Genomic DNA, 23,444 nt, shown 5'->3' with positions numbered 1-23,444 from the left:
GACAGGGTCTCAGGAAAGAGGGGGGAGGGAGATCGATTCTCTTCCCTAAGCCTGGAGGACCCCAGGCCACCCTGAGCTCTCCCTTCTGTTAGCATGCAAGCAAAGAGTGTGGAATAAACCCATCATCCCAGTGCAAGGGCGCCTCAGGGGTCTGCCTTCACTGAGCTCAGCTGTTCACTCTTGTCAAAGGAGGTGGGGCCCATCTCATGCCCCCGACCCCCACTCTGCCCCAGATCGTCTCACGACTGTTCACTGGTCACCCAGTCCCCACATGCAGCCTAACTGCTCCTCTGCAACCACTGCTGCTTGGCTCCAGGCACGGGGTTGTCAGAGCTCCTTCTGTGAAGTCCTGCGGAGCGCTGGCCCCCAGAGGGCAGGGGACAGAGCACTCCCGCTCCAGCCACCGGGGGGATGCCTCGGGGGCAGAACCCCCCCAACTGCAGGACTGCGGGGATGGGGAATGCGGTCTCTGCACTAATCCGAGAGCGGGTCAACCCTGCTTGCCTTTCTCCAGGCCCTGTGGCTGCAGTGTGGCCTGCTCCTCCAAGCCCAACCCTCACGCCGGGGCTGAAGGGGGTTCTCCATCCCCAAGTCGGAGCTGGTCCGGGGGTGGGCCTGCTCTGCTCTCCTGCTCCTGTCCACATAAGGCAGCTGAGGGCACAGACCTCTGTCTTCCTTCTCTGTCCTTCCTGCCTTGAAGCCGTCACGTGGCCCCTGCGGGCCGCAGTCAGGGTCATGAAACCCAAGGTGCGGAGGAACCCCAGAGTTCCGGGAGAGCGCTGCTTGTGTGGGGAATGGGGGCCGCGAGAGGAAGGGCAAACCAGGACCCGAGGGCTCAGGGACAGGGCTCCTGGTCGGGGTGGTGGAGAAAGATCCCAGGGCCCGGAGGCAAGTTAACACTGGTTTATCTGTCCGATAACATGGCTGGTCTGGCAGAGCCAGGCAGGGGTGGTGGCGGCTCAGGCGGAGGTGTCAAACAGGCGATCGATCATGTCGCCCACCTGCTCCACACGGTACTTGATGTACTTCTCAGGATTCTTGGTGAAGGGCACGCTGCCATACCTGACCAGGCGCTGAGGTCAGCGGGGATGCCTAGCCCCTCCCCAGCTCTGCCTCAGCCTAAGGCCCTCCCGATGGGGTGCCCCTGGGTGATGTCCGGGTCTGGCCCCACACCAAAGCCCTGGGCACTGGATCTGCCACCCAAACCCACCACCCTCTCCAGGTTTCCTTGAAGAAGAGAAGGGCCCAGTGGTCCAGCCGGGGCAACGGGGAGCGTGGGGCTGGGAGGGCAGAGACGGAGGGCTAACCTGTGCAGAAAGGCCCCGTAGGTCTCCTTAACAATGTTTTTCTGGGCTTGGCGGATCTTGTCCCTCTGCTCCGTGTCGGGAATAGCCCAGGCCTTCTGTATCTTGCACAATTCTTCCAGGCCATCGTTGAAGCCCTGGTCACCAAAACGGTGGAAACAGAAGTGACCCAGAGACAAAGGTTTGAGTCTGTGTTGCTACAGTAGCAGCAGCGATCAGTGGAGCGGGGAGGAGCCTGACTTACCTTAAAACGTTCCTTGATCACCTGCCGCTCCTTGTCCCGAAGCTGGGGGGCCAGGGGAGACGGCAGAGAAAGCGTCCCTCAGAGCAGGATCGTCCTGCCCCTGCTCCTTCCCCAAACCCCAAGCCCAGCCCTCTCCCCTGCTGCCCGGATGGCCACAGGCGTCCTTTGCTTTCTCATCCCAGTTGTCTGTTTTTTCCCAGAGACACAACAGAAAGCACCACATCTGCTAGACATCCCTTCCCAGCCCAGGCCTTCAGCCCACCTTGACTCCGGGTTGGAACACAGGTAGGTTCTTCTCAGCGATGTAGTCAGTCACCTTTAACCAACTGCCAGGCAGGGAGGGAAGCAGAGGGCAGAGGAGGGACAGCCTCAGGCAGCTGCTCCCTCCCTGGGGCTGGACTGCTTTGTTTTTTAAAAATCTCTTGATCTACTGGGGGAGAGGGTGAGGGCAGGGATCAGTGTGGGTCATAACTAAGCAAAACACAGCTGAGATCTTTTTCCTTGGGAATAAAAATGTTCAAGCTGCTCGCTTTTAAAATTAAGGACAGGAAACAGAACATTCAATAAATTGAACAAACACTACCAACTACACTTCACGTTGATATCATGGCCAATTAAGATGGAGAAGCAGATGAGAAAAGAGGGAACGGAGGACAGATAAATGGGAAAGCAGAGGGAGGTACGGTCACGGGGAAGAAACACAAAGGGAGAGAGAGACGCACAAACTAAGAAACAGGAGGAGAGAGGCAGAGACAGCCCTGTAGAGTGAGGCTCAGCCAAGTTCAAGGGACCTTGTGAGCTTGCTCTTCACCTGGTCTAAACGTTACCCACATCTCTAAAGGGCAGGCCTTCGACCATCTTAGTCGTCACCCTTGGCAACTACCCTTCTCCACCCCACGAGTGTGATTAAAAAACAAGTAGAGGATTGGGGTCCACAGGGTGGCAGTTCCCCGTCACTGAGCCCACTCTGACTGGGCCCGGCATCCAGAGGCTCTGAGAAGCAAGCGTTACTGGTGGGTACACAGGTCGGGGAGCAGGAGGGTGGGAGGAGGCCCACCTGCGCTGGTAAGTCTGGATCTGCTGCTCGATGTGCTCACGGTAGGAGCGCTCGGCAGTCTTCTGGGTCACGGCCACCAGCTGGATCAGCTCAGACCTGGGGTGGGAGCAGGCGAGAGAGGAGAGGACGATAGGAAGGCTGCCGGCCTCTGCAGCAACACCAGTGGGGCCTGCCTCCCACCTCCCTGGGTCCTGGGACTGTGAAGGGTAAAGCGGCATCCTCCCCGCCCTGGACACGAGGGGCACAGCCAGCCCCGGCAGGCCAGGCAGCGGCAGGTGAGAGCTGCAGACCAGCGCCCGCAGCCACTTACTTCTCCAGGGCCTTGAGGATGTAGTTGTAGTTGTTGTGCAAGAAGATGGCGCTCAGAGCCGGGTCCTCATACACCTTGGACTTGCTCAGCAAGTTCAGCTGCAGGTTGCCCAGGACTTTACCTGCACAGGGCAGGATGTGGTCACGCCTCCCGTGGCAGTCTGACCCAAGTGACCCAATCCTGGGGCCCACAGACCAACTCCCACCCGTCGCTCCTTGCTCCTCCCGGACTCCAGACCCCACCAGCCTTGGGAGCCTTTTGCCGAGCCCCCGCGGCCCCCCAACCAGAGGTCAGGCTGCGATTCTAAAAGTCGGGGCGCTGGTGCTCAGGAGCGGGACCGGGACTAGCAGGAGAGCACAGAGAGGAGACGGAAGGGAGGAGGCGGGAGGCAGGGAGGCTGCTGGCTGGCGACAGCACTCACAGATGTAGGTGCTCAGGAGGCGCTTGCTGAACTCGGAGCTGTAGCTGGTGGCTGAGGAACTGGTCTCTGTGAGAGGAGGGGTCCTGTTACCACAGCAGTGGCAGCAGCCAAGACCCTCTCTGGCCTCCCCTAGCCCGCGGAGCGGCTGAGGAAACCCTGGGAGGGGCCCGAGCCTCCCGGGGACGTGCTGAGCTACAGGGCTCCCTTCCTGCTGCGGGGGGCGCTCCCTGGGACTCTTCCTGGAACCCAGGGCCGGCGCCTCCATGGTCTCGGCTGGCGGGGGTAATGAGCTGGCCCAGGGCCGGCAGGAAGGCTGGCAGGAAGGCTGGCAGGACAGGAACGGGACAGCCTCTGCAACCCAGCCCCCGACCCATGCTGGGGGTACCGACAAGGCCCACTTCTCCCATTTGTCAGCAACAGAGTCTTAGAATAGGCCCCCCCATGGCCTCTCCCCCTTCACCCCCACTGCCCACAACCTCCTCTACCAGGCCCTTCTGAACAGAGACTTGCTGGCTGCACAGAGCAGAAAGCCAAGGGGGGAAGGGAGCGGATGGGGGAGGAAGGGGCAGGGAGGTGCTGGACCAGCTTGAAGGGTGCACTCAGGGTGCTGGACACAGCAGGATGCTGCCTGGAGAAACCCAGAGACAGAAAGTGGCCGTCAGGGAGCTGAGAGGGTTGGGAGCACCCGGAAGGAACCGTGTGCCCTCTGACCCCGCTCCTACTGGGGTCCCGAGTCTGTCCAGGTGCCTCTGTCCCCAGGGAACCTCACTCAGGGGGCTTCAGAGGGGAAGGATGGGGCTGCGGAGCCCTGCTGCTTACCTCGGGGGTCTAAAGGAATATTGTATGTGTCCCCAAGAACTACGCAGTGAGAGGCAGTGCGCACAGAGGGGAAGGGGGGAGAGACAAAGGAGGGAGAAAGATGCAAAGTGCAAAAACAGGTTAGAAACGGCCGCAACACCCGAGCCAAGCAGACCACTCCCCGCGACGCCAGAAACAGACAGCAGGACAGCCCAGGCTGGACCCCTGAAGGCCAGCGACACACTGGAAAGTGGACATCTGGAGAACCACAGGCCAGAGGCTGCACCTTGGCTCCTTGCCCCTAGACTGGGGGGAAAAGGGAAGGCCTGGGGCCCAACAAGCTGGGCTGGGTCTCAGTGCTCGGAAGCGCGCTCTTCCCCACGTGCTAACCTCCTGAGCCCCAGTCCCAGGACAGCAGTCACAGTCACGGGAAGACACCAGGCTGGCCCTGAGATGCCAGCTGTAAGGGGTCAGCTGTACTGGACTAATTAGGAGGAAAGGCAACACAAGAGGAGGTGGGGAAATGCAGGAGGGGCGGGGCTAGGAGGAAAGGCAACACAAGGGGAGGTGGGGAAATGCAGGAGGGGTGGGGCTAGGAGGAAAGGCAACACAAGGGGAGGTGGGGAAATGCAGGAGGGGTGGGGCTAGGAGGAAAGGCAACACAAGGGGAGGTGGGGAAATGCAGGAGGGGTGGGGCTAGGAGGAAAGGCAACACAAGGGGAGGTGGGGAAATGCAGGAGGGGTGGGGCTAGGAGGAAAGGCAACACAAGAGGAGGTGGGGAAATGCAGGAGGGGCGGGGCGGGAAGGGCGCCTCCAAACAAGTGAGTTCTGCTCTCCAGAGTGAGGACAGCGGAGGGAGCCGAGAGGGGATGGAGGCCAGGAGAGGTAGTCAAACCCCGGCTGCTTTCCTGATGCTGGGCCCAGATGGCCCAAGCAGCTTGGGGGTCCCGCCACAGGCCACATCTCCTTCCCACTCCACAGGGCGGGGGAAATCTCCTCACCCAGAGGGGGCTAACCCCACGTCTCCAGGCCAGAGGGAGGAGTGGGGCACGGGGCCCCGCTGGGAGGTGCCAAGTACCTTGGGAGGCCAGCATGGCGCCCGCCGTCTCCTGGAAGTCCAGGAGCTGCTGCAAGAAAAGGATGGCCTGCGTGGGGAGAAAACAGGTCCAGGAAGAAGGTCAAGGGCAGGACCCAAAGGTCGGATCACCTCCTACAGTTCAGTTCACCCCCTCTGACCATTCCAGGACAGGTACAGGGCCAGGGGCCTGCCCAGTGAAAAGGGTGGCTGCAAACTTCGTGCTTCACCCTGTGGGTTTGGCCTCCTGGGAAAGGCCGTGTCTGCTGGGGGCACTAAGCACCTTGCAGTCCATCCTGCCACCTGCGCCCCCTCCCCGCCCCAGGAGCCCCCGGGCAGCACCTACGTTGCTCGTGAGCTCGTGCACGGTGCCGTCCTTGGGCATGTTGTACTCCTTGTCCGGGTCGTTCTGTGGGAAGAACAGCCTGACTCCCTGAAGCAGCTCCCGGGGAGTCCCGCGCCCACCCCACACCCCAGTCTGCGGCCTCATGGCGCCACCTCCTGGCAGACAGGTGTCAGGATGCCCCTCGGGCACAAAGGTGAGCGGGACAGACATACGGACATGACTACATGGGAAAAGCGGGGCAGGAGCTTGACGCCTGGGGTGGGGGCCTCTGGAGCCCCTGGGGAAGAAAGGGGGGCCCGTGGGCACTGACAGGAGACTAGCAGCACGGCCGGCTTCCCCACAGGGCAGGCCCGCCCCTCTTGGAGGCCTGCTTTCAGAAAGAGTTTCCAAGCCAGGTCACCGGCGGCCCTGCCCACAGCCCCACGGGCCGTCCTGCACGGCAGCGGAGGGAGGGAGAGCACCTTGATGTTGTCAGCGAAGTCCTCCAGCGCTTTGGCTCCAACGGTCTCCATGGAGGTGATGAGGCTGGGCAGCTTGTTCTTGGTGCTGGCCGCCGTCCCCTGAGGAAGCACATGGCTGCACAGGGTGCAAGAACCCGGCTACAGGCTGTGCCTGGGGCCCTGCTCCTTCCCGGCCCCTCACCCCAGGGGACTGTCTCCCCTCTTCACTCACCCTGAGAGCACCTCCACATGCCCGGGGCCCCGAGGAAGCTGCTGCCATTCACCCTCGGAGCGGACCCGTGGGGGTAGAGAACACAGTTCTCCTGGGGGGCCGTGCCAGGCAGCAGGATTCCTCCTTCCGGGGTCCCCAAGGGCATCCTCACCCACATACCTGGAGCACCTGGTCAAACTCAGGCTTGGTCTGCTTGAGGTGCCGCAGGATGGGGAAGACGGTGAGCACAGCCGAGAAGTCGTGTCGGATGATGGCCTTCCGGGCAGCAGCCACGATGTTCTCCCCTTCAAGCATCAGCCCGTCCAGGGCATCCTGAGAGAGCGGGGCAGGGAGAGGGCTCAGGGGAGGGGGCAGACAGCCGGTTCCCAGGGACGGTGAGGGCACCTGGAGGGGCGTGGGGGAAGTATGCCCCCAATGGGAAGGTCCCGACCGGGACACGCCACCCAGGACAGATCCCCAGGATGGGAGGTGGAGGTGGTGGCTGGAGTTGAGGGCTGTGGACCGCATGCCCGGACCGAACTCAAGCTTCTGCAGTGACAGCTCGTGCTGGGGCATCTGGTCAGGGCCCAGGGGCAGGACCTGTATCAAAGAGTCAAAGGTCTTTTTCTGATGGTGCTCAGGGATGACGTCCGTCAGCAGCTGGTACTCGCTCTGGGCCAGCTTGACAAAGGCACTGACGCAGTGAATGTAGGCGTCGGTCTCCACGTCCAGCATGTCATCTCTCCCTGGGGGGAAAGCAGTGCCCCTGAGCTACTGGTTTGGGGCAGACCCTCTCCCTGCTGGGGGGTGGGGCACGAGTCTCCCCAGTTCCTGGCCTGTAGCCAGACTAGCAGCAGATGGGGAAGACGACTGTGCTGGCAGAAAGCTGGGAGAACTCCAGCAGGCCCGGCAGGGTTCGCGAGGAAAACCGGGCTGAGTCCAGCCTTTGTTCCAGAATGTCAGGTATGAGAGGTGTTGGGGAGATGGATAAAAAGGATAAGATCCCCCAATCGACTTCCTGGATAAGACACGCCTGACCCCAAGACTGAGGATTCTGAATTGTACTGGGAAGAGGACACCCAGGGATGGGCAAGTGGCCGCGTCCACCTCAGGGAGGCAGGCACAGTGGTCGTCCATGTCCGAAAATGCTGGGCCTCTGGAGCCAGATACCAGCCCCGCCAGGCCTTCTGGAATGTATAAAGAGGCGGTGGGCTCTGGTCCATAAGGCTAGCTGGCATGGCGTCAAAGCTGGAGATGAGGCAATGTGAGCCTCAGAGGGGGAGGGCTCCTTGGTTGTCAGCTGCCCCAGCAGGAGACAGGATCCCGCTACTGCATTGCAGGCTGGGGCAGGGGTGCCCGCAGGCAACCTGGTCCTATGTGCCGAGGGACGGGCTCCGAGGAGTCAGAGCTTTGGAGCCATCGCTGCAGTCAGGTGTTGATGCTCCCTGCCCTCCAGGGGCCCGCCTGCCCTCTCTGCCCGCCTTCCGAGTGGCGGCAACTTCTGCCCTTGGCCCAGGCCCCGAGAGCCAGGCGTGCTCTCCCACCTGGAGAGAGGCAAGGGGACCTAGTGCCCAAAAGAGAGACAGACCGGAGAGAGAGAGAGGTGAGTAGGCCGGGCTCATCCTTGGAGCGGAGCGGCCGGCTAGGCCAGGCCGGAGCAGGCCCTCTGGGGACGGCCGTGAATGCAGCGGCGGCTGCCCTCGGCTGGGCTGCAGTACTCACCGGCCAGTGGCCCGTGCTTGTCGTTCAGGGCCTCGGACAGGTGCTTAACTCGGAAATCATGCTCGTGACCTAGCGAGACGTCGGCCGCAAACACAAGCAGCGTTTATCCAGGGGCGGGGTGGCTGCCTCTCGGGGGACTGGGAAGAAGCCCTCGACCTCCGGGGGGGGATGTAAGATGGGGTGTAGGGGAAGGGGCATTGGAGAGGGCTCTGAGCCCCTCCTCTGCCTCAGACCACCTTGGGAACAGCCATTTCAAGCGTGACTTGCAGTGCCCCAGACCATCCTCGGGAGCTGGTTTCCCCACGCCTGGAGGCTGAGAGAAAACCGGGTTTCTGAAGCGTTTCCAGCAGCTGCGGAAGGTCTGATGCTCAGCCCCAGGGGGTTGATCTCACCATATTTGGGGAGAGATCCAGTTAGAGAAATGTCACTGCCCAGTGAATGGGGACAGGCTTCTCTTCGCCCCCAGGGTCATTCTTTTGAAGGTGGATCTGGTCCACTAGGGCAGGGCTGTCCTTCCTCTGATGGGAGGGAGGCAGGGACATGGTGTACGGGCTGCCTGTCCCCTGTGGCACATGCTCGCCTTTCAGGTGGAGGGGGGCGGCCAGGAGGCCTCGGCCGCCTTGGTCCTGCCACTGCTGGTCTGAGCGTGAAAGGGCTGCCCATGACAAAGAACTTTCTCTGAGTTCAAACAGGAGACAAGGACAGAGACAGGGAGGGGAGGGAGCGGGAAGCCTCCGGGAGGGCAGAGCCGCCGTCAGCCAGACAGGACCAGGCTGAGGGCCATGAAAGCTGCCCCCGAGCCAGCTGGGGTCAGAGGCCCAGGACCTCAGTTCCCACCCCTGGTCCCCTCTCAGGGTTGCGCCCGAGGCCCTCTGGGGGGTTGGAGGCTCTGCCCTACCACGTGAGTGGACACACGGTGGAAGAGGAGGGAAGAGGAGAGGAACACAGGATGATTACCTTCCAGAGGAATGAGGTTAGAGCCCCCCTTTTTCCCATCTAGACCATGCTGGGAATACTGTTTCAGAAGGTTCTGAGCCTTACGGATCGTCCCTGTCACCAGAGCCACACAGAGAGGAGATAAGAAGACCTAGGAAACGAGTGAGAGAAAACAGCAGCAGCCCTCCACCTACCCCCCAGGCCCACGCCCACCCCCAGCAGAGAGCACGCCCGGGTACCATCTCTCCCAGCAGGCCTCTTCCGGGCCCGCCGGAGGCCCCGCAGAAGGAGATGGAGGAACGGACACATTTCGTTCCCCCAGTGGAGCTCCTGATCCTGCCAGTGACCCTCATCGTTCCAGATCTGAGTTCATTTTAGGAAGTGCAGAGGGTGAAGGAGATGAGATGGGCAAAGATCCACCAGGAGACGCCAAATATAAAAAACAGTACTGAGTGGCACTTAACTCAGAAATAGACAAGGGCCTGGGATGGAGGAGCTAGCGATGGAGCCCTCACACCCAGAAGGCGAGACCAAGTGGCAGAGCCTGGGGGCACCTTGAAGCAGGCAGGCCCATGGCTCCTCCCCCAAAGGGCAGGCAGAGTTCTCCGGGCATGCTCAGTGCCAGGACGCGGCCAAACAGTAGCCACAGGAAAGCAGCACCCAGGAGTTGGTGAAATGGGACTGAGCTTCCTGGGCTAGCAGTGCCCAAGACAGAAGGCTTGGAGACCCAGAGGCAGACTGACCCCATACACCAGGGGAGGGACCCAAACCACCAAAGCAATTGGGAAAAACTCAAAAGCCAAAAAGAAGTTAATAGGAGCCATCACACAGAGAGCAGGAGGGAGGGCAGCAGGAAAGGGCACATGCTCTTGGCATGGGGGGAAAAAACCAACAGTTAGTATCACAAGTGAGAACAATGGAAACAAAACTGCAGCGCCCACAGCCTCCAGGGTCAGCTGCCTCTGTGGGAACGAGGCATCTCAGGGCAGAAAACGTGGGGAAATAAAACAGCATCTAAAACAGATGTGTACAGCTGCTCTGTTAATAAAATGTACTGGGGCAGGGGAGGCACCCATGAGCGTAGCTCCGTCCCTCTTCCCTGGAGACTCCCAGGTGCCCCCTCGCATCTCTGAGCGCAGCGAGGCTCCTTGGGGCCTGGCAGCTCCCCAGAAGGCTAGCGGAGAAGGGGCAGCGTCTGAGCGGCTCATCTCTTTCTGTTCGCACCAGCCGCAGTTAGTTACTAATAACCAAGTTTGGGGCCTGGGCTCAGCATCTGTCTGGCTGGGTTCTGCCCCTTCAGTGAGCAGCCCCGCTAATGAGCGAATCAGTGCCCGGCCCCGCAACCGACCAGGAGCAGGCGGGCCCGCCGCGCCTCCAGGAGCCTCGCCAGTATGCTCGCGTGGACGCAGGCTGGGGGCACTGATCCGGCAGCCGCCAAACCCACCAGGAGCACAATTACCACGAACGACACTGAGGTCGGTGTTTCATTACCCACTGAGGCCTCCCTGCTCCTCTCCTCAAGAGCTGGGAACTGATGTCCCAGCGGCCTGATTCCCTAGTTCCTGACGTCAGTCCTGAGCCCCCCAGCTCCTGACAACTCTTGAAACCCCACAGAAACCAGAGGGACGCTCAGAGCCCGAGTTTTCCTCTTGGGGCTCTAAGCCAAGCTAGATTAGGTAAACTGGGGGCCCCGAGATCAGATCCCTGCTCCCTGCATGGCCAGCAGTACTCCTGGATGCAGTCTGGGTCCTGGGGCCTCCACTGGGCCCATCAGAGAAGAGACAGAGGGGAAGAGAGCACAGACTCGCCAAGGCCCAGGCAGCCTTGCAGCCTCCCGGAACCAAGGCACAGAGACGGACAGGCCCAGGTGCAGGCAGCTGCGGCCGCGCAGGCTGGCTTAGTAGAGTCACCGTTTGTGGCAGGTTCCCCAGGGGGTCAGCCAGGATATCCACACTGGAGGGGGGAGGACAGTGCTCTTCCTGCTGGGGCCACCCAGATTCCCTTATGCTCTACTCCCTTGCACCCCTGCGGGCACCCTCGGCTCCGCCATATCTCCAAAGCCTGAACAAAGGCCTGAGGAAGAGCAGGTGCTCGCGGCGAGTGTCAACAGGCCCCTCGTTCTCTGAGGGGCAGGCAAGGAAAACGCTGTCGTGAGGGGCGGGTCCCACCGGTGCGTGTGCCCACAGCAGCAGCTGGACAGGGAAGGCTAGGGTGGGAGCAGCCCCCAGCCTCACTGGCTCTCTCTCCCTGGGGCCTGCAGCAGCCCCTCACCCTGGAATACCCCAGCCTCTCGAGGGCCACACCTCTCAGCAGCCAGACACAGCCAGGCTTGCCAAGCAGAAGCTGACACACAGGAACACTGTTTACCTGGAGCATAGACTACAGGGGACATGATGACGGGAAGAAGGACAGACAGTGAGCTGTTCGCCCAGGACACCGACGTCCACGGCCCAGGCGTCTCCCACCTCAACACCCCTCCCTTGACTCTCCCACCGCAAGGCACTAACTTCGAGTGGAGCCCAAAAGCCGGATTAAGTTCTTTGGAGAGGAAGGCGTGGCATTATTTTCCTTTCTGGGTGACTGTGAAGGTGTAAACTCTCCCCTACCCACTTCTTCAAGCCACCCTGGCCTTCTGCAATGTGACAGCTGCAGTGCCTGCCCCTGTCCTGTCCACGGTTTTGGCGGCAGCAGCAGGCCTGGCCTCCTGATAGGACGACGCAGGGAGGAGAAGGGGGTCCAGCAAGGGGCTCTGCCCCGGCACCCCTGTCAGCCCACCTCTCCGTGCCTGTGACCCTCCACTCCAAGGACACTTATGTAGCCCCCAGACTCGGCTGGGTAGAGAGGAGCTCACCGGGTGGGGCCTTGCTAGGTGGGCAGACACCTGCTTTCTGTCCTGCGGACCTATAGTTGGGGGTCGCTGTGAGGTCAAGCTGTAGCGGCTGCTACCCCCAGGGTGGGCAAAGGCAACCCGGGTCCCACAGAGCTTCTGTCTGGTTCTGAGGTGGGCCAGGGTGGGGTCTCACCTGGCCGCTTGACCGGCTTCTTGGTAGGTGTGTCCTTCCTCTTGTTGGGGACAGCAGGGGAGTATGGGACCCCAGATGAAGAACTGCTCTTCCGGAAATGCTCCTTCAGGCCTTTGATGGAGCGGTCCAGCTGGCTGGAGCGGATCTGGTAGTAGACGTTCATGAAGTCTGAGGAGAGATGGGCGACAGCTGGGGTCCCTGCCTCTGCCTGGCCCCAGGGCCTCCCTCTCACTTCCAGACGCAGCTCCGCAGGGCAGCAGCAGTGCCCACCACTGTTCCGTGCTAACCCTTCCCAGCGGCCTCCCACATGGCCTCGTCCGTCCCAAATCAAAGGCTTAAAAGGGAAAGTATCCCCCAACAGAACCAACAATTAGTTGTTATTTTTTATTTTATTTATTTATTTTTGGCCGCGCCATGTGGCTTGTGGGATCTTAGGTCTCCAGCCAGGGGTTGAACCCGGACCCCTGGCAGTGAAAGTGCCAAGTCCTAACTACTGAACTGCCAGGGAATTCCCTGTAAGGTTTTTCTTTTCTTTTTTTTTTGGCCATGCCACGCGGCATCTTCCCTGACCAGGGATTGAACCCACGTCCCCTGTGCGGGAAGTGCAGAGTCTTGACCACTGGACTGCCAAGGAAGTCCACAGTAAGGTTTTTTTAGATAAAAAAAATGTAAAGTTTACATCCGGCTTCAACTTGCTAAGGGGTCAAAGGATGTGAGCAATTTATATGCGGTAAAGAGACAACAAATGTCACTGAATAAAAAAACACACCATTTCTTTAGCCATGAATGAAATGCAAATTTTAAAAAATTCGAGGATTGTGAAAGCCCTGTCAAAAAGCTAAGATAAATGAAGCTAATGAAGAACAAACAGCTGTGGGATTTTCGATGGGTCAGTCGACTGGCCCCACCTACCCGGAGAGGAACTCAAGATGGCAAGAAGGTTACAGATCCGTTCAGACAGTTCTGCCTGATAACTGTACCTTTGAGAAAACATCTCAGAGAACTTCCTAAATAAGAAAAGCAAGCCATACAACTGTGCTCACTGCAGCACTAACTGTCAACACTGGAAAACTGGAAAATCCAAAAATGCAAACGAGCAAGGAAAAAGATACGAATGCCACGGTACACTTTAGCAGCTCCCAACAAGTGTGTCACCAATGTGAAAAATGGAACAGAGCACTGAGGCTCTGACTGAAGGGGACTGAGGGGTCTGGAGGCATCCACTGGCCTCCCGCTTATCCCAAGGGAGCCCCTGAAAAGCTCCTGCCGAGCCCTCAGCTCCCACAGTGCAGCTCATGAGCCACAGACGTGCCGTGCGGTCAGTACAGGCGGCCCTGAGACCTGGCACCACAGAGTCCTCGAGGGAAGGCAGGGACAGTGATAACGCACACTGACAACTTGGTATGTGTACAAACTAACAAAGAGACGAAGAGTGTGGAGGGCTAAAAAGCTTAAAATTGAATACTCATTACAGGTGGTTTTTTTTTTTTAATTTTTTGCTTAACTTGGGATTTAAAAAAAAATCCTGGGACTGGATTTAAAGAAATGATGGTACCAACATACCATGGAATATTATGCAGCTGCCAAAAAGAATGGAGCAAATATACATGTACTGATACGGAACACTCTCAAGACGTATTACTAAGTTGAAAGCAAAATAAAAAACAAAACAATCACAGGGGAGTGTTTAGTATGCTCCCTTCCACTTGGGAACGAGGAGCAGATACACACATATTTATTCTCTCTCTCTCTCACACACACGCAGTGGCATAAAGAATTTTTTGGAAGGGTATAAATAACCTTAACAGTACTCATCTTTGGGTTATGATACTGTAAGCATTAGGGAAGTGGGGAGATGGACTTTTGCTTTTCACCTAAGCCTTTCTGTGCTACTTGAAGTTTTTATAATTAGTCAAAAAAAGGAAAGAAACAGGAAGGTAAGGTATATAAAAAAAGCTTGAATTTAGCTAGATTCATAATTTGATACATAAGCTGTAGACTTATTCCTCATATTGTTTCCTACTAAACTCCTTTGTTTTAAAAGAAATGCAGGTGGATTAAAGAAACAAAGGGCAAAGTCCACTCCCTCTGGCCCTGCCGCCTGGGCCCCCGCCTCCCCAGGACACCTCACCTTGGTTGCGGCCATATTCCACCAGCCAGCGGGAGATGCGGATCACGTCCTGCAGCACACTCTCAGGCAGATGCTCTAGGGGCACCTCCTCCTGTACCTCCAGGTCGTCCTCACCGCTGATCAGATCCAGGATGAGCACAGGGGACACGACCTTGCTATGCCGGGTCATCAGGCTGCGGAACTCGGACTCCAGCGACTCCTTCCCCCGCTCAAACAGCAGCTTCTACAGGGAAGAAGGAAGGAAGGGGGGAGGGGAAGAAGAAAGAGGGCCCACCGGCTGTTCCAGCATTCAGCAGGCCCTCGCCTCCCCATCCCCTTCCTTTGCCTTCCTGATTCTGGGCCTCGGCCCTCCTCTGCCTTCACTTCCTTTTTCCCAGAGAATGAACAGTGAGAAGCTTTGCTTATTTCTTTCCCTTGTGTTCTCTCAAAATGTATGTTCATAGTGAAACCCAGAGTTTTACAAGAGGCAGGTGCTTCACAGATATCAGCTGATTATTTTCTCATTGTACCATTAATTTGTGTTCTTGTTAGAAAAGGGGCTGCAAAAGAAAAAAAATAGATAAACTGGACTACATCAAATTAAACACTTTTGTGCTGTAAACGATACCATCAAAAAAGTGAAAAGACAATTCACAGAATGAGAGGAAATACTTGCAAATCATGTATCTGATGAGCGAAAGGTATCCAGAGCAGACAAGAGAATTGAAAGCATATGTCCACACAAAAGTTCGTACACAAGGGTTCATAGCAACACTGTTCATAACAGCCAAAAAGTGGAGTCTCCATCAAGTGACGGATGGATAAACAAAATGTGGCAGATCCATACAATGCAATATTATTCAACCACACGATGGAAGGAAACACTTCCACACGCTACCACATAGATGAACCTTGAAAACATTATGCTAAGTGAAGGAAGCCAGGCACAAAAGGTCACATATTGTGTGATTCCATTTTCAGGAGAAGTCCAGAATAGGTAAATTTACAGAGACAGAAAATAGATGAGTGATTACCAGAGGCTGGGTGAATGGGGGAGGGAAGGGAAGAAGAGTGGCTGCCAATGGATTTCTTTTTTATAGGCGATGAAAATGTTATAAAATTTATTCCGGTGTTGTTGCACAACTCTGTAATTATACTAAAACTACTGCGTTTTATACTTTAAATGGGTAAATTTTATGGTATGTGAATTATATCTCAGTAAAGATGTTTTAAAAATAGAGAGAGGAGTTGGAGCATTTCTGCTTAAATGAAAAGTACGTCCTCTAGGGTAAACCTATAGCATATTCTTTGTATTCTCCTTCTCCAATCCACTCCCACACCCAAGTTCTAGCACAGAGCTCTTCACTCTGTGATCCAAACTTGGTAGAGACCCTCAAGAATCAAGTTCTCCAGACCCTGGCATCCCAATCTCTGAGTCCACGCTGCCCACCCAAGGGCTGCAGTATTATGGTTTTACTGGTGTGTGCCCACTGCGTTACTGGTGTGCCAAGGTATTGATCTTGTCAGTCCTCCGGGTGGCCAGGTGGCGCTGTGCGCAGCCAGAGACCACTGGCTAGTTACCACTTTACCCCAGTGTGCCACACAAACATTCTCATTGCCGATGGGGCCACGATGGGAGAAAAGCTGGGAGGCCCTGTTCTAAGCAACAGCTTTCTGGGTGGGAGAAAAGCCAGTTTCCCATCTTTGTTCCTCAGCCCACCCCCTCTACTGGGTAAGACACACGCCTCAGGGCAAGAGCTGTGGTGCCACCCCAGGAAGGTGTGCCAGGTGACTGGGGGTCCAAGCTGGCCTGCCCTCTGATGTTCCTCAGTGGCTGGGACGTCTGGGCCTCTGCTCCCACCTTTTCTCCTGTCTGCATTCTCTCCTTTCCTCAATGCATTGAGTAAACCTCACTTCCCAGCCCTTCTCCATCTCCCTCTGGTGATCTAATAAAGACCCCAAAACTTAAACACAAAGATACGACACCAAAAAATTGAATATGAAAACATGAATGCAGGTCCCCTCACTAGTCAAATTCATTGAGTCAGAAAGTAGAGTGATGGTGGCCAGGGGTTGGTGGGGAGGAGAAAGGGGAGTTAGTGTTTAATGGGTACAGGGTTTCAGTCCGAGGTGATGAAAAGAATTCTGGAGATGGTTATACGACAGTGTGAACGTACTTAACGTCACTGAACTGTTCCCTTAAAGATGGTTAAAACGGCAAATTTTATATTATGTATTTTTTGCTACAATAAAAAAATACCCATGCATTTATAAAAATCAAATGTTAAACTTATACTTCATATTTAACTTATAATTTAGTTAAATTATTAAGATGCAATAAAAATGTATACCTGTGATTTCTGAGACAGAGATCTTAATGCCTACAGTATGTGTATGGTATTATATACTTCTGTTTATTCTACTGCATTCTCTTTTAAGCTGGTTCAGTGTCTCTCATGAGACCAGGGCCGTGACTGGTGTCCCCAAACCTCTCACATCACTCTGCTGGCCCCTTACCACTTTGTTGAGCTCTGGGCTGTCTGGGCTGTTGTCCTGGAAATACTCCACAGCCTTCTGAATCTTGGCCATGCTTCCCAGGTACTCTTCCAGCCTACCTGTGGGGCTGGAAAGGAGAAAAGTCCTATTAGCATGGGCAGAAGGAAGGACCAAGAGAATGGTATTTGGAAAGGGGAGAAGAGAATTAACACAGGGGACTCTAGGCTCAAATATATTCTACTTCTCCCTTCCAAGGCCTACAGCCACGGGTCCGAGAGGCGTTAGGAATGTGACCTTCTGGCCCTAGCTCACCCCTCCCTGATGATCTTCTCAGTGTCACTGGCCACATGGTAGTAGCTGATAACGTGGTCCAGACAGGACAGAGTCTTCTCAACATTCTCCTGCAGCCGCTGCAGGTTCTCCGTCTGTTTGTGCACAGGGATGATGGAGTTCTCCAGCTTCATAAGGCGACTCTCAAAGGACGACAGGATAGACACCTGCGGGGGGAAGCTCCGTGCTCTCAGGCCTCGGGGCTGTCCCAGCACTGCTTCTGCCACCCACCGGGTCTTTGGCAATTGCTGTCTCTTCTCTGGTTTTCTAGACAATAAGCTCCATGAGGGAAGGGACGGGGTACACCTGTTCACCGCTGTATCCCCAGAACCTACCATCTGCCTGGCACATAGGAGGTGGCCCAAATAAACTGGCTGAAGTTTGATTTGAAGGCAAGTCAAGCATTAAATTAACTCCTCCTCAGATAATCACCTCAGGATGGCTTCCCTTCCACCCTTTGAAGCCAAATCTCAATCTCTATTCCCTCTGATGCTTTCCTGGACTGAACAGGAAGTAGTTTCATACAGGGTAGCCTCAAATGCATTGCTGGTACCTTCAAAACCCTTTCTCTCCAAGAGTGAATCTCATTAAGTAAGAACTAGCACCTGGTGACTGTGTTACTAAATACATACTCAAGTTTGTATCTGCTCGGTTTGTGCTTTTCCAGTCTTCTCTAGGAAAAAGGAAGGAAACTCTTATTTACTGAGGACCTATTGTATACCAGGTGCTATGCAAAATGCATCTCCATGCATTAGCTTCTATGACCTTCCCAGTTACACTGGAGGTTGGCATCGTCTGTTTTAGCAGAGGAGGTCACTGAGGCTCAGAGTTACCTGTCAGGGGCCACACACAAATAAGTGGAGGGGCGAGAACTAGACCCCAGATCTCTCTGACTTCAGAGCTCATTTTACACCTCAAGCCCTCTGGGGTGAAGGCTGAGTCTTTTTCTGCCCTCAGTAATCCCAGAAGTGGTAACCCGGCCGTCCAACCCTCACTTGAATTGACGATGATGCATGGCCAGTACCCAGCCCACCTAAGTCAGTCTCACTAAATGTCTGCAGAAGGAGAGAAGGAAGAATGGAGAACTTAGGCAGAGAGCAGAAAGCCCAGGCCAGTGGGGGCTGCAGTATCCTCAGCGAAGGGGCGGACAAGGGGAAGGGAGTGTTAAGAGACGCGTCACACTGTTGCTAGAGAAACCCACAGCTTACCACCACCACTACCCAGACCAGCGCCCCCAGGCCTTAGGTACCGGAACTACCGGGTCGCAGGGTTCTCCTCCTGCGTCTGGAAGCCCTCCCAGCTGAGGGGTTACTCACCATGTTCTTGGTGAGCTGGTCGCTCTTCTCCAGGCTGTCTCGGATGAAGGACAGCGTCTCCTCCTCCTGGGGGGAGCGCAGGCAAGGACATCACCAGAAGCCGAAGGCTAAAGGAGACCACCGCGTCCTAGATCCACGGCCTCGCCCCTTACTAGGTCTCCTCGCAGGGAGGGCCCCCTCCCTCTCCCGCCGCCTCCCCCAGTAGAGGCCCGGCCCGGATCTCGACCCTTCCCTCACCTCCTCCCCCGCCGCCCCAGCTCCAGCCCCACCTGCTTCAGCTTGTCCTCGATCTCCCGCCGCCGGGCGGACGCCTCCTGCGGGGGTATCATGACTTCGACCCTCCCAGCGGCTCTCACTGCCCAGTACCTCGCCTCCGGGTGCCCTCTCGGCTCCCGTCCCTGTCACACCCACTTCCGCCCGCGGCCCCGCCCCGGGGCGCGCTGATGTGCCATGTTAGGAGTGGCGAGCTGAGTGCGCCTGCGTGCAACTCAGTACCGGGGGACCGGGCAGGCGGCCATCTTGGGTGTGGCAGAGAACGGTGTTCGGGTTTGTCCTTGATGCGGGTTTCCACCCTCAACAGAGAAGGTTCTCTTGAGCGGCGTTTTGTCACAACAGTTACAACTCACTTGCCGTCTTCGTGGGAAGGCTGACTCTTCCCACAAAGATCAATGACGAATTCGTTTCTCCACATCGAAGTCTGGATCCAGGCATCGATGGCGCATTCCCCACAAAGCACAGCAAGCACAGCACACAGCAGGCGCCTAATATGTGTCCATTTAATGAACAAGGGGCCTGTGTAATCTTGTCCCCCTTCGGCCCTAAAGCTCATGTAACGAGCCCTGTGTGCAAGCTCATGTAACGAGCCCTGTGTGCAAGCCCTCGGCTGGGGACAGAGTGGTCGCCCATGGTCCCAGCGGCACCCATAACTACAATTCTGCCTTGTGGAGGGGCTCAGCCAAATTCCTGTGGCAGGAGTTCTCGGAGCGTCCATCCCAGGGATTTGGATGGGACGGGAGAGCAAGCCCCAAGCTCCACCGGAAGGTGTCTGTTTTGTAGAGAACTGTGTGGTTTTATTTGCTGGGGGTGAGGACCCCCCTGCGGGGAGGGCATGGGTGGGAGTGCTGAGGACCTGGGCGGGTAGAGAAGTGGCTTCAGCGGGGAGTTTTCCTACATTTGGAAACAGTGCAAGGGGAAGGGTGAAAGAGCCCAGACCTGTCTGAGGGGTTGGGGCCCAGGTGGTGGGGTCAGTTAAGGAGAGGTTGAGGCCTGCCTGCAGGTATTCAGACACACGGGGAGCATTGCTCACAGGGCCTTTGAGGAAATCAGAAAGGCTTGGAGAACTGCTAGGGCCCCTTCTGCAGGGTGCCAGAATGTCTCAGTTCCTCTGCCCAGACTCTCCTCTAAGTACAGCTCTGGGGCGGGAAGGGGGACCTGGATCAAGGTTCCTGCAGGGATGGATGTTCCGGATCCACCACCAGAGCCAGCTCCTGCAAAACCTAGTTACTCCCTCCTCCATCCCTTCCCTGCTCACCCTGTCTCTGCCCCCAGCCCTGGGGAAGTAAGTGGCCACACAGCTTTGTTCAGTTCGTCTGTGGACCCGACATCCAGGTACAGGTAGATAGACAATGAGGCATACGCTGGTGGGCACCAAGCCATAGGGTTCCCAAGGCCCTCCCAGGACCCAGTTCCACAAAGAGGAGAAAGAAGTGGGACGGAGAACCTGGAGGGGGATTAGGCAGCTCTTCTGGGGCAAGAGGACAATTTCAGATCTGGTGGGTGGCCGTGAAAGTGCTGATGAAGGAAATATCCAGGAGGTGCAGCCCCGTCGCAAATGAGGGAGATAAAAAGGCAGAGTCCTTGTGTAAGGATACCTACGATGATTTCGCTGAGGTGGTCCTTGTGCAGTCCTGAGAACTAAGTGAAGGGAGAAGTTTAAACTGCTAGGTGCAACAGTAAAGAATAAGTGGGCTAGAGGGCAGGAATTCCCTGGCGTCCAGTGGTTAGGACTCGACACTTTCCCTGCCACGGCCTGAGTTCAATCCCTGGTGGGGGAACTAAGATCCCACACGCCGTGTGGCACAGCCAAAAAGCCAAAACAAGACAAAAAAACGCTCCAGAAAATATTGATAACATCTTGCTCTATAGGTCTCAGGAAGAAATCCTCTATGGGGCTTCCCTGGTGGCACAGTGGTTAAGAATCCACCTGCCAATGCAGGGGACAAGGGTTCAAGCCCTGGTCCGGGAAGATCCCACATGCCGTGGAGCAATGAAGCCCGTGCGCCACAACTACTGAGCCTGCGCTCTAGAGCCCGCGAGCCACAACTACAGAAGCCTGCGTGCCTAGAGCCCGTGCTCCGCAACAAGAAAAGCCACCGCAATGAGAAGCCCACACACCGCAACAAAGAGTAGCCCCCGCTCGCTGCAACTAGAGAAAGCACGTACGCAGCAAGGAAGACCCAACACAGCCAAAACTAAATAAATAAAATAGTTAAAATAAAAATCCTCTATGGTTGTGAACAAATACTTTGAGCTTTGTACATTATCACCGCAATTTTGTAAATAAACTACATATGTGTGTGGGTTTTTGTATTTTCTCCAATTTCCTTCTCTAAGGGTAATTTGGTAGCCAACTCAATTGAGAGCCTTCTGTTTGCCCATCTCTGTTACAAGCCCCACCTTGTGTTATCTTGTCTAATGCTCACAATAAACTCACAAGTCAGGCAAAGCTATTGTCTCCCTTCTGCAGACGAGGAAGGTGAGGCTCAGAGAGGTCAGCTGCGCTGAGTCAACACAGCTGGCCAGGACACGGTACAGCTAAGGCTGTTCTCCGTCTCCCCATGCTGGGTAGCTCAGGAGTTCTGACTGTTGTTATGCAAAGCTGCCAATCTGATTTTCAAGAAAATCCACTGTGAAAAGCAAGTTATTATATTTATAGCAACCATATCTAGTAAAGGGTAGACAGAATGAAAAGATGAGTTCCAATGATTCCCAACCCAATGTCAGGCCGATGTTGACAAGTGGACATTGACTCAGTAAAAGCTGTAATTCCCCAACTATGCTTAGCACAAGCTGCTTTAGCAAAAGGAGCAAGTGGTGTTTCAGCTGCAGCCTCAGGAGCTTGGCTTTCATTTGCAAACTTGTTCAGAACACAAAGGTGCAGGTCACCAGGGAGCCCTCAGCTGCCCACTCACAGAGATGCTCTTTCCACAGGGAGGCGGGAGGAAGAGCTTGCTCCCCAATAGCCTGTTCTTTTTTTTATATATATAAATTTATTTATTTTATTTATTTATTTTTGACTGCATTGGGTCTTCACTGCTGCGTGCGGGCTTTCTCTAGTTGCGGCGAGCAGGGGCTACTCTTCGTTGCGGTGCGCATGCTTCTCACTGCGGTGGCTTCTCTTGCTGTGGAGCATGGGCTCTAGATGCGTAGACTCCAGTAGTTGTGGCACACGGGCTCACTAGTTGTGGCTCATGGGTTTAGCTGCGGGCTCTAGAGTGCAGGCTCAATAGTTGTGGCTCATGGGTTTAGTTGCTCTGCTGCATGTGGGATCTTCCTGGACCAGGGATCGAACCCGTGTCCCCTGCACTGGCAGGCGGGTTCTTAACCACTGCACCACCAGGGAAGTCCCAACAGCCTTAGTTTGGTAACTTCCTAATTCCGGACTTTGTGCTCTTTCTGAGGAATTAGCTATATAATTCCTCCAAATTAATGTTTCCTGGCCCTGCAGCAATATTGAAAATGAATACGGTATGACATAACAGCCACAAAAGCAGATCACAAGCGTATATGTTCCCTGGGATGACAGCCATTTAAAATATGACAGATGCATTGCAAAAAAAAGTCAGGAAAACACCACAAAATACTAAAGGGGCAAGTAGAGGAGATGGATGATTCTTTTTCTCTAGTTTCTAAAGATGGTGAGTTTAAATTACCTTTCTATAAAAACACTTCTAAGAAAACAAATCTAGGGAATTCCCTGGCAGTCCAGTGGTTAGGACCCTGTACTTTCACTGCCAAGGGCTCAGGTTCAGTCCCTGGTCAGGGAACTAAGATCCCACATGGCCAAAAAAGAAAAACAAAAAAAGGAAGAAAACAAATCTTCATTTTTTCTGTAGTGATTAAAATTAGTCTCTTTTCCTCATTTAGAAACCACCAGCCAGCCATCAACAGTGCCATCTGACAGAGTGGTCAGGAGGGTTTTCTTTCTTTCTTTTTTTTCCTCTTGAAATCCTCTTATATATAAAATGAGAGAAAGGACCAGGGTGCCCAAAGCCCAGGGATGGGCAGCCTTTCTCATGCTCTCGTATAAGGCAGAGACAGCAAAGGAAATGCTTAGCGTCCTTCAAGCCACCTGTGGGCTCAAATCTGCAATTTGGGTTTAAAACTGCTCTTCAAATTAAGTGTAATACTTATTCAAGGTTAAAAATTCAAACTGTAAAGAAGGTATAAAGTGAAGAACAGAAAGTGTCCTCCTCCTCCTTGGCCCCAAGCACCTCTGTTCAAGAAATAACCGCAGTTATGACTTTCCAGATGTGTCCATACAAATCCAAGTCTATTATAAATAGAATAAGCTAATATCCTTAGAAAAAAAAAAAAAGCCACAAATGCTATCTCATTAAACATACCATTCTTGTAGCCTGCATGTCCACTTAATAGTATACCTTGACCATCTTTCAATAATAGTGTGTATTCTTTGCATAGTCTTTGCATAGTATTTCACTGAATAGATATTATATATCGAAGCAGTCTCTATTATTGGACATTTAGGGTGTTCCCAGGTATCTTACTACTGCAAACTCTGCCCCCTGTACGTACATACACTCTGCTCTCAGCCTTCTGAGAGTGGAATTGCTAAATCAAAATGTACACCCCTTTTACATTTGTATAGATACGTACAAATTGCCATCCAAAATGGTTGAACTAGTCTATATTTCCAATACCGATGTACAGATGTGCCTTACACTCCCTTAGACCGCCTTAACCCACACTAAATATCACCAAGCTTTAACATTTTGGCCAAAATCTGATAGATGAAAAATGGCATACCATGTTTAATTTTTTTTAATATTTATTTATTTGGCTGCTCTGGGTCTTAGTTACAGCACAGTGCCATGAGCGGGATCTTCATTGTGGCATGCGGGATCTTTAGCTGTGGCAATGTGGGCTGTTAGTTGTGGCATGCGGGCTCTAGTTCCCTGACCAGGGATCGAACCCGGGCCCCCTGCACTGGGAGTGTGGAGTCTTAACCGCTGAACCAGCAGGGAAGTCCCTCATGTTTAATTTTTGAACTAAACGGAAAGGAAA

At 54.9% G+C, this 23,444-nt stretch overlaps 1 protein-coding gene across 9 annotated transcripts; it reads right to left on the bottom strand.

Moving 5' to 3' along the window:
- Nucleotides 1–4: 4 nt before the first annotated feature.
- On the bottom strand, nt 5–18,567 carry EXOC7 (exocyst complex component 7). Of its 9 annotated transcripts, XM_029211735.1 has the most exons (20): nt 18,410–18,567; nt 18,141–18,206; nt 16,807–16,991; nt 16,516–16,621; nt 14,020–14,242; nt 11,889–12,056; nt 8,887–8,979; nt 7,930–7,998; nt 6,808–6,953; nt 6,388–6,540; nt 6,018–6,116; nt 5,557–5,619; nt 5,214–5,280; nt 3,337–3,402; nt 2,916–3,036; nt 2,606–2,701; nt 1,811–1,874; nt 1,549–1,590; nt 1,308–1,441; nt 883–1,062 (listed from the first exon to the last, which is right to left on the bottom strand). In XM_029211735.1, exons 1-20 carry the CDS (start codon nt 18,467–18,469, stop codon nt 960–962), a joined length of 2,124 nt encoding a protein of 707 aa, XP_029067568.1. In that variant the 5' UTR covers nt 18,470–18,567; the 3' UTR covers nt 883–959. The 9 variants fall into 9 exon arrangements, with proteins under 9 accessions (XP_029067566.1, XP_029067563.1, XP_029067564.1 ...); XM_029211733.1 differs by having other exon boundaries at nt 5–1,062; nt 6,388–6,953; nt 18,141–18,247; nt 18,410–18,528; XM_029211730.1 differs by having other exon boundaries at nt 5–1,062; nt 6,388–6,953; nt 18,410–18,525.
- Nucleotides 18,568–23,444: the final 4,877 nt, after the last annotated feature.

The sequence above is a fragment of the Monodon monoceros genome, unplaced genomic scaffold, assembly GCF_005190385.1.
Source record: "Monodon monoceros isolate NGI ecotype Baffin Bay Population unplaced genomic scaffold, NGI_Narwhal_1 Super_Scaffold_9, whole genome shotgun sequence".
Taxonomy (NCBI): Eukaryota; Metazoa; Chordata; class Mammalia; order Artiodactyla; family Monodontidae; genus Monodon; species Monodon monoceros.
Note: the sequence above shows the minus strand (reverse complement) of the source record. Positions and strands in the feature narration are given on the sequence as shown.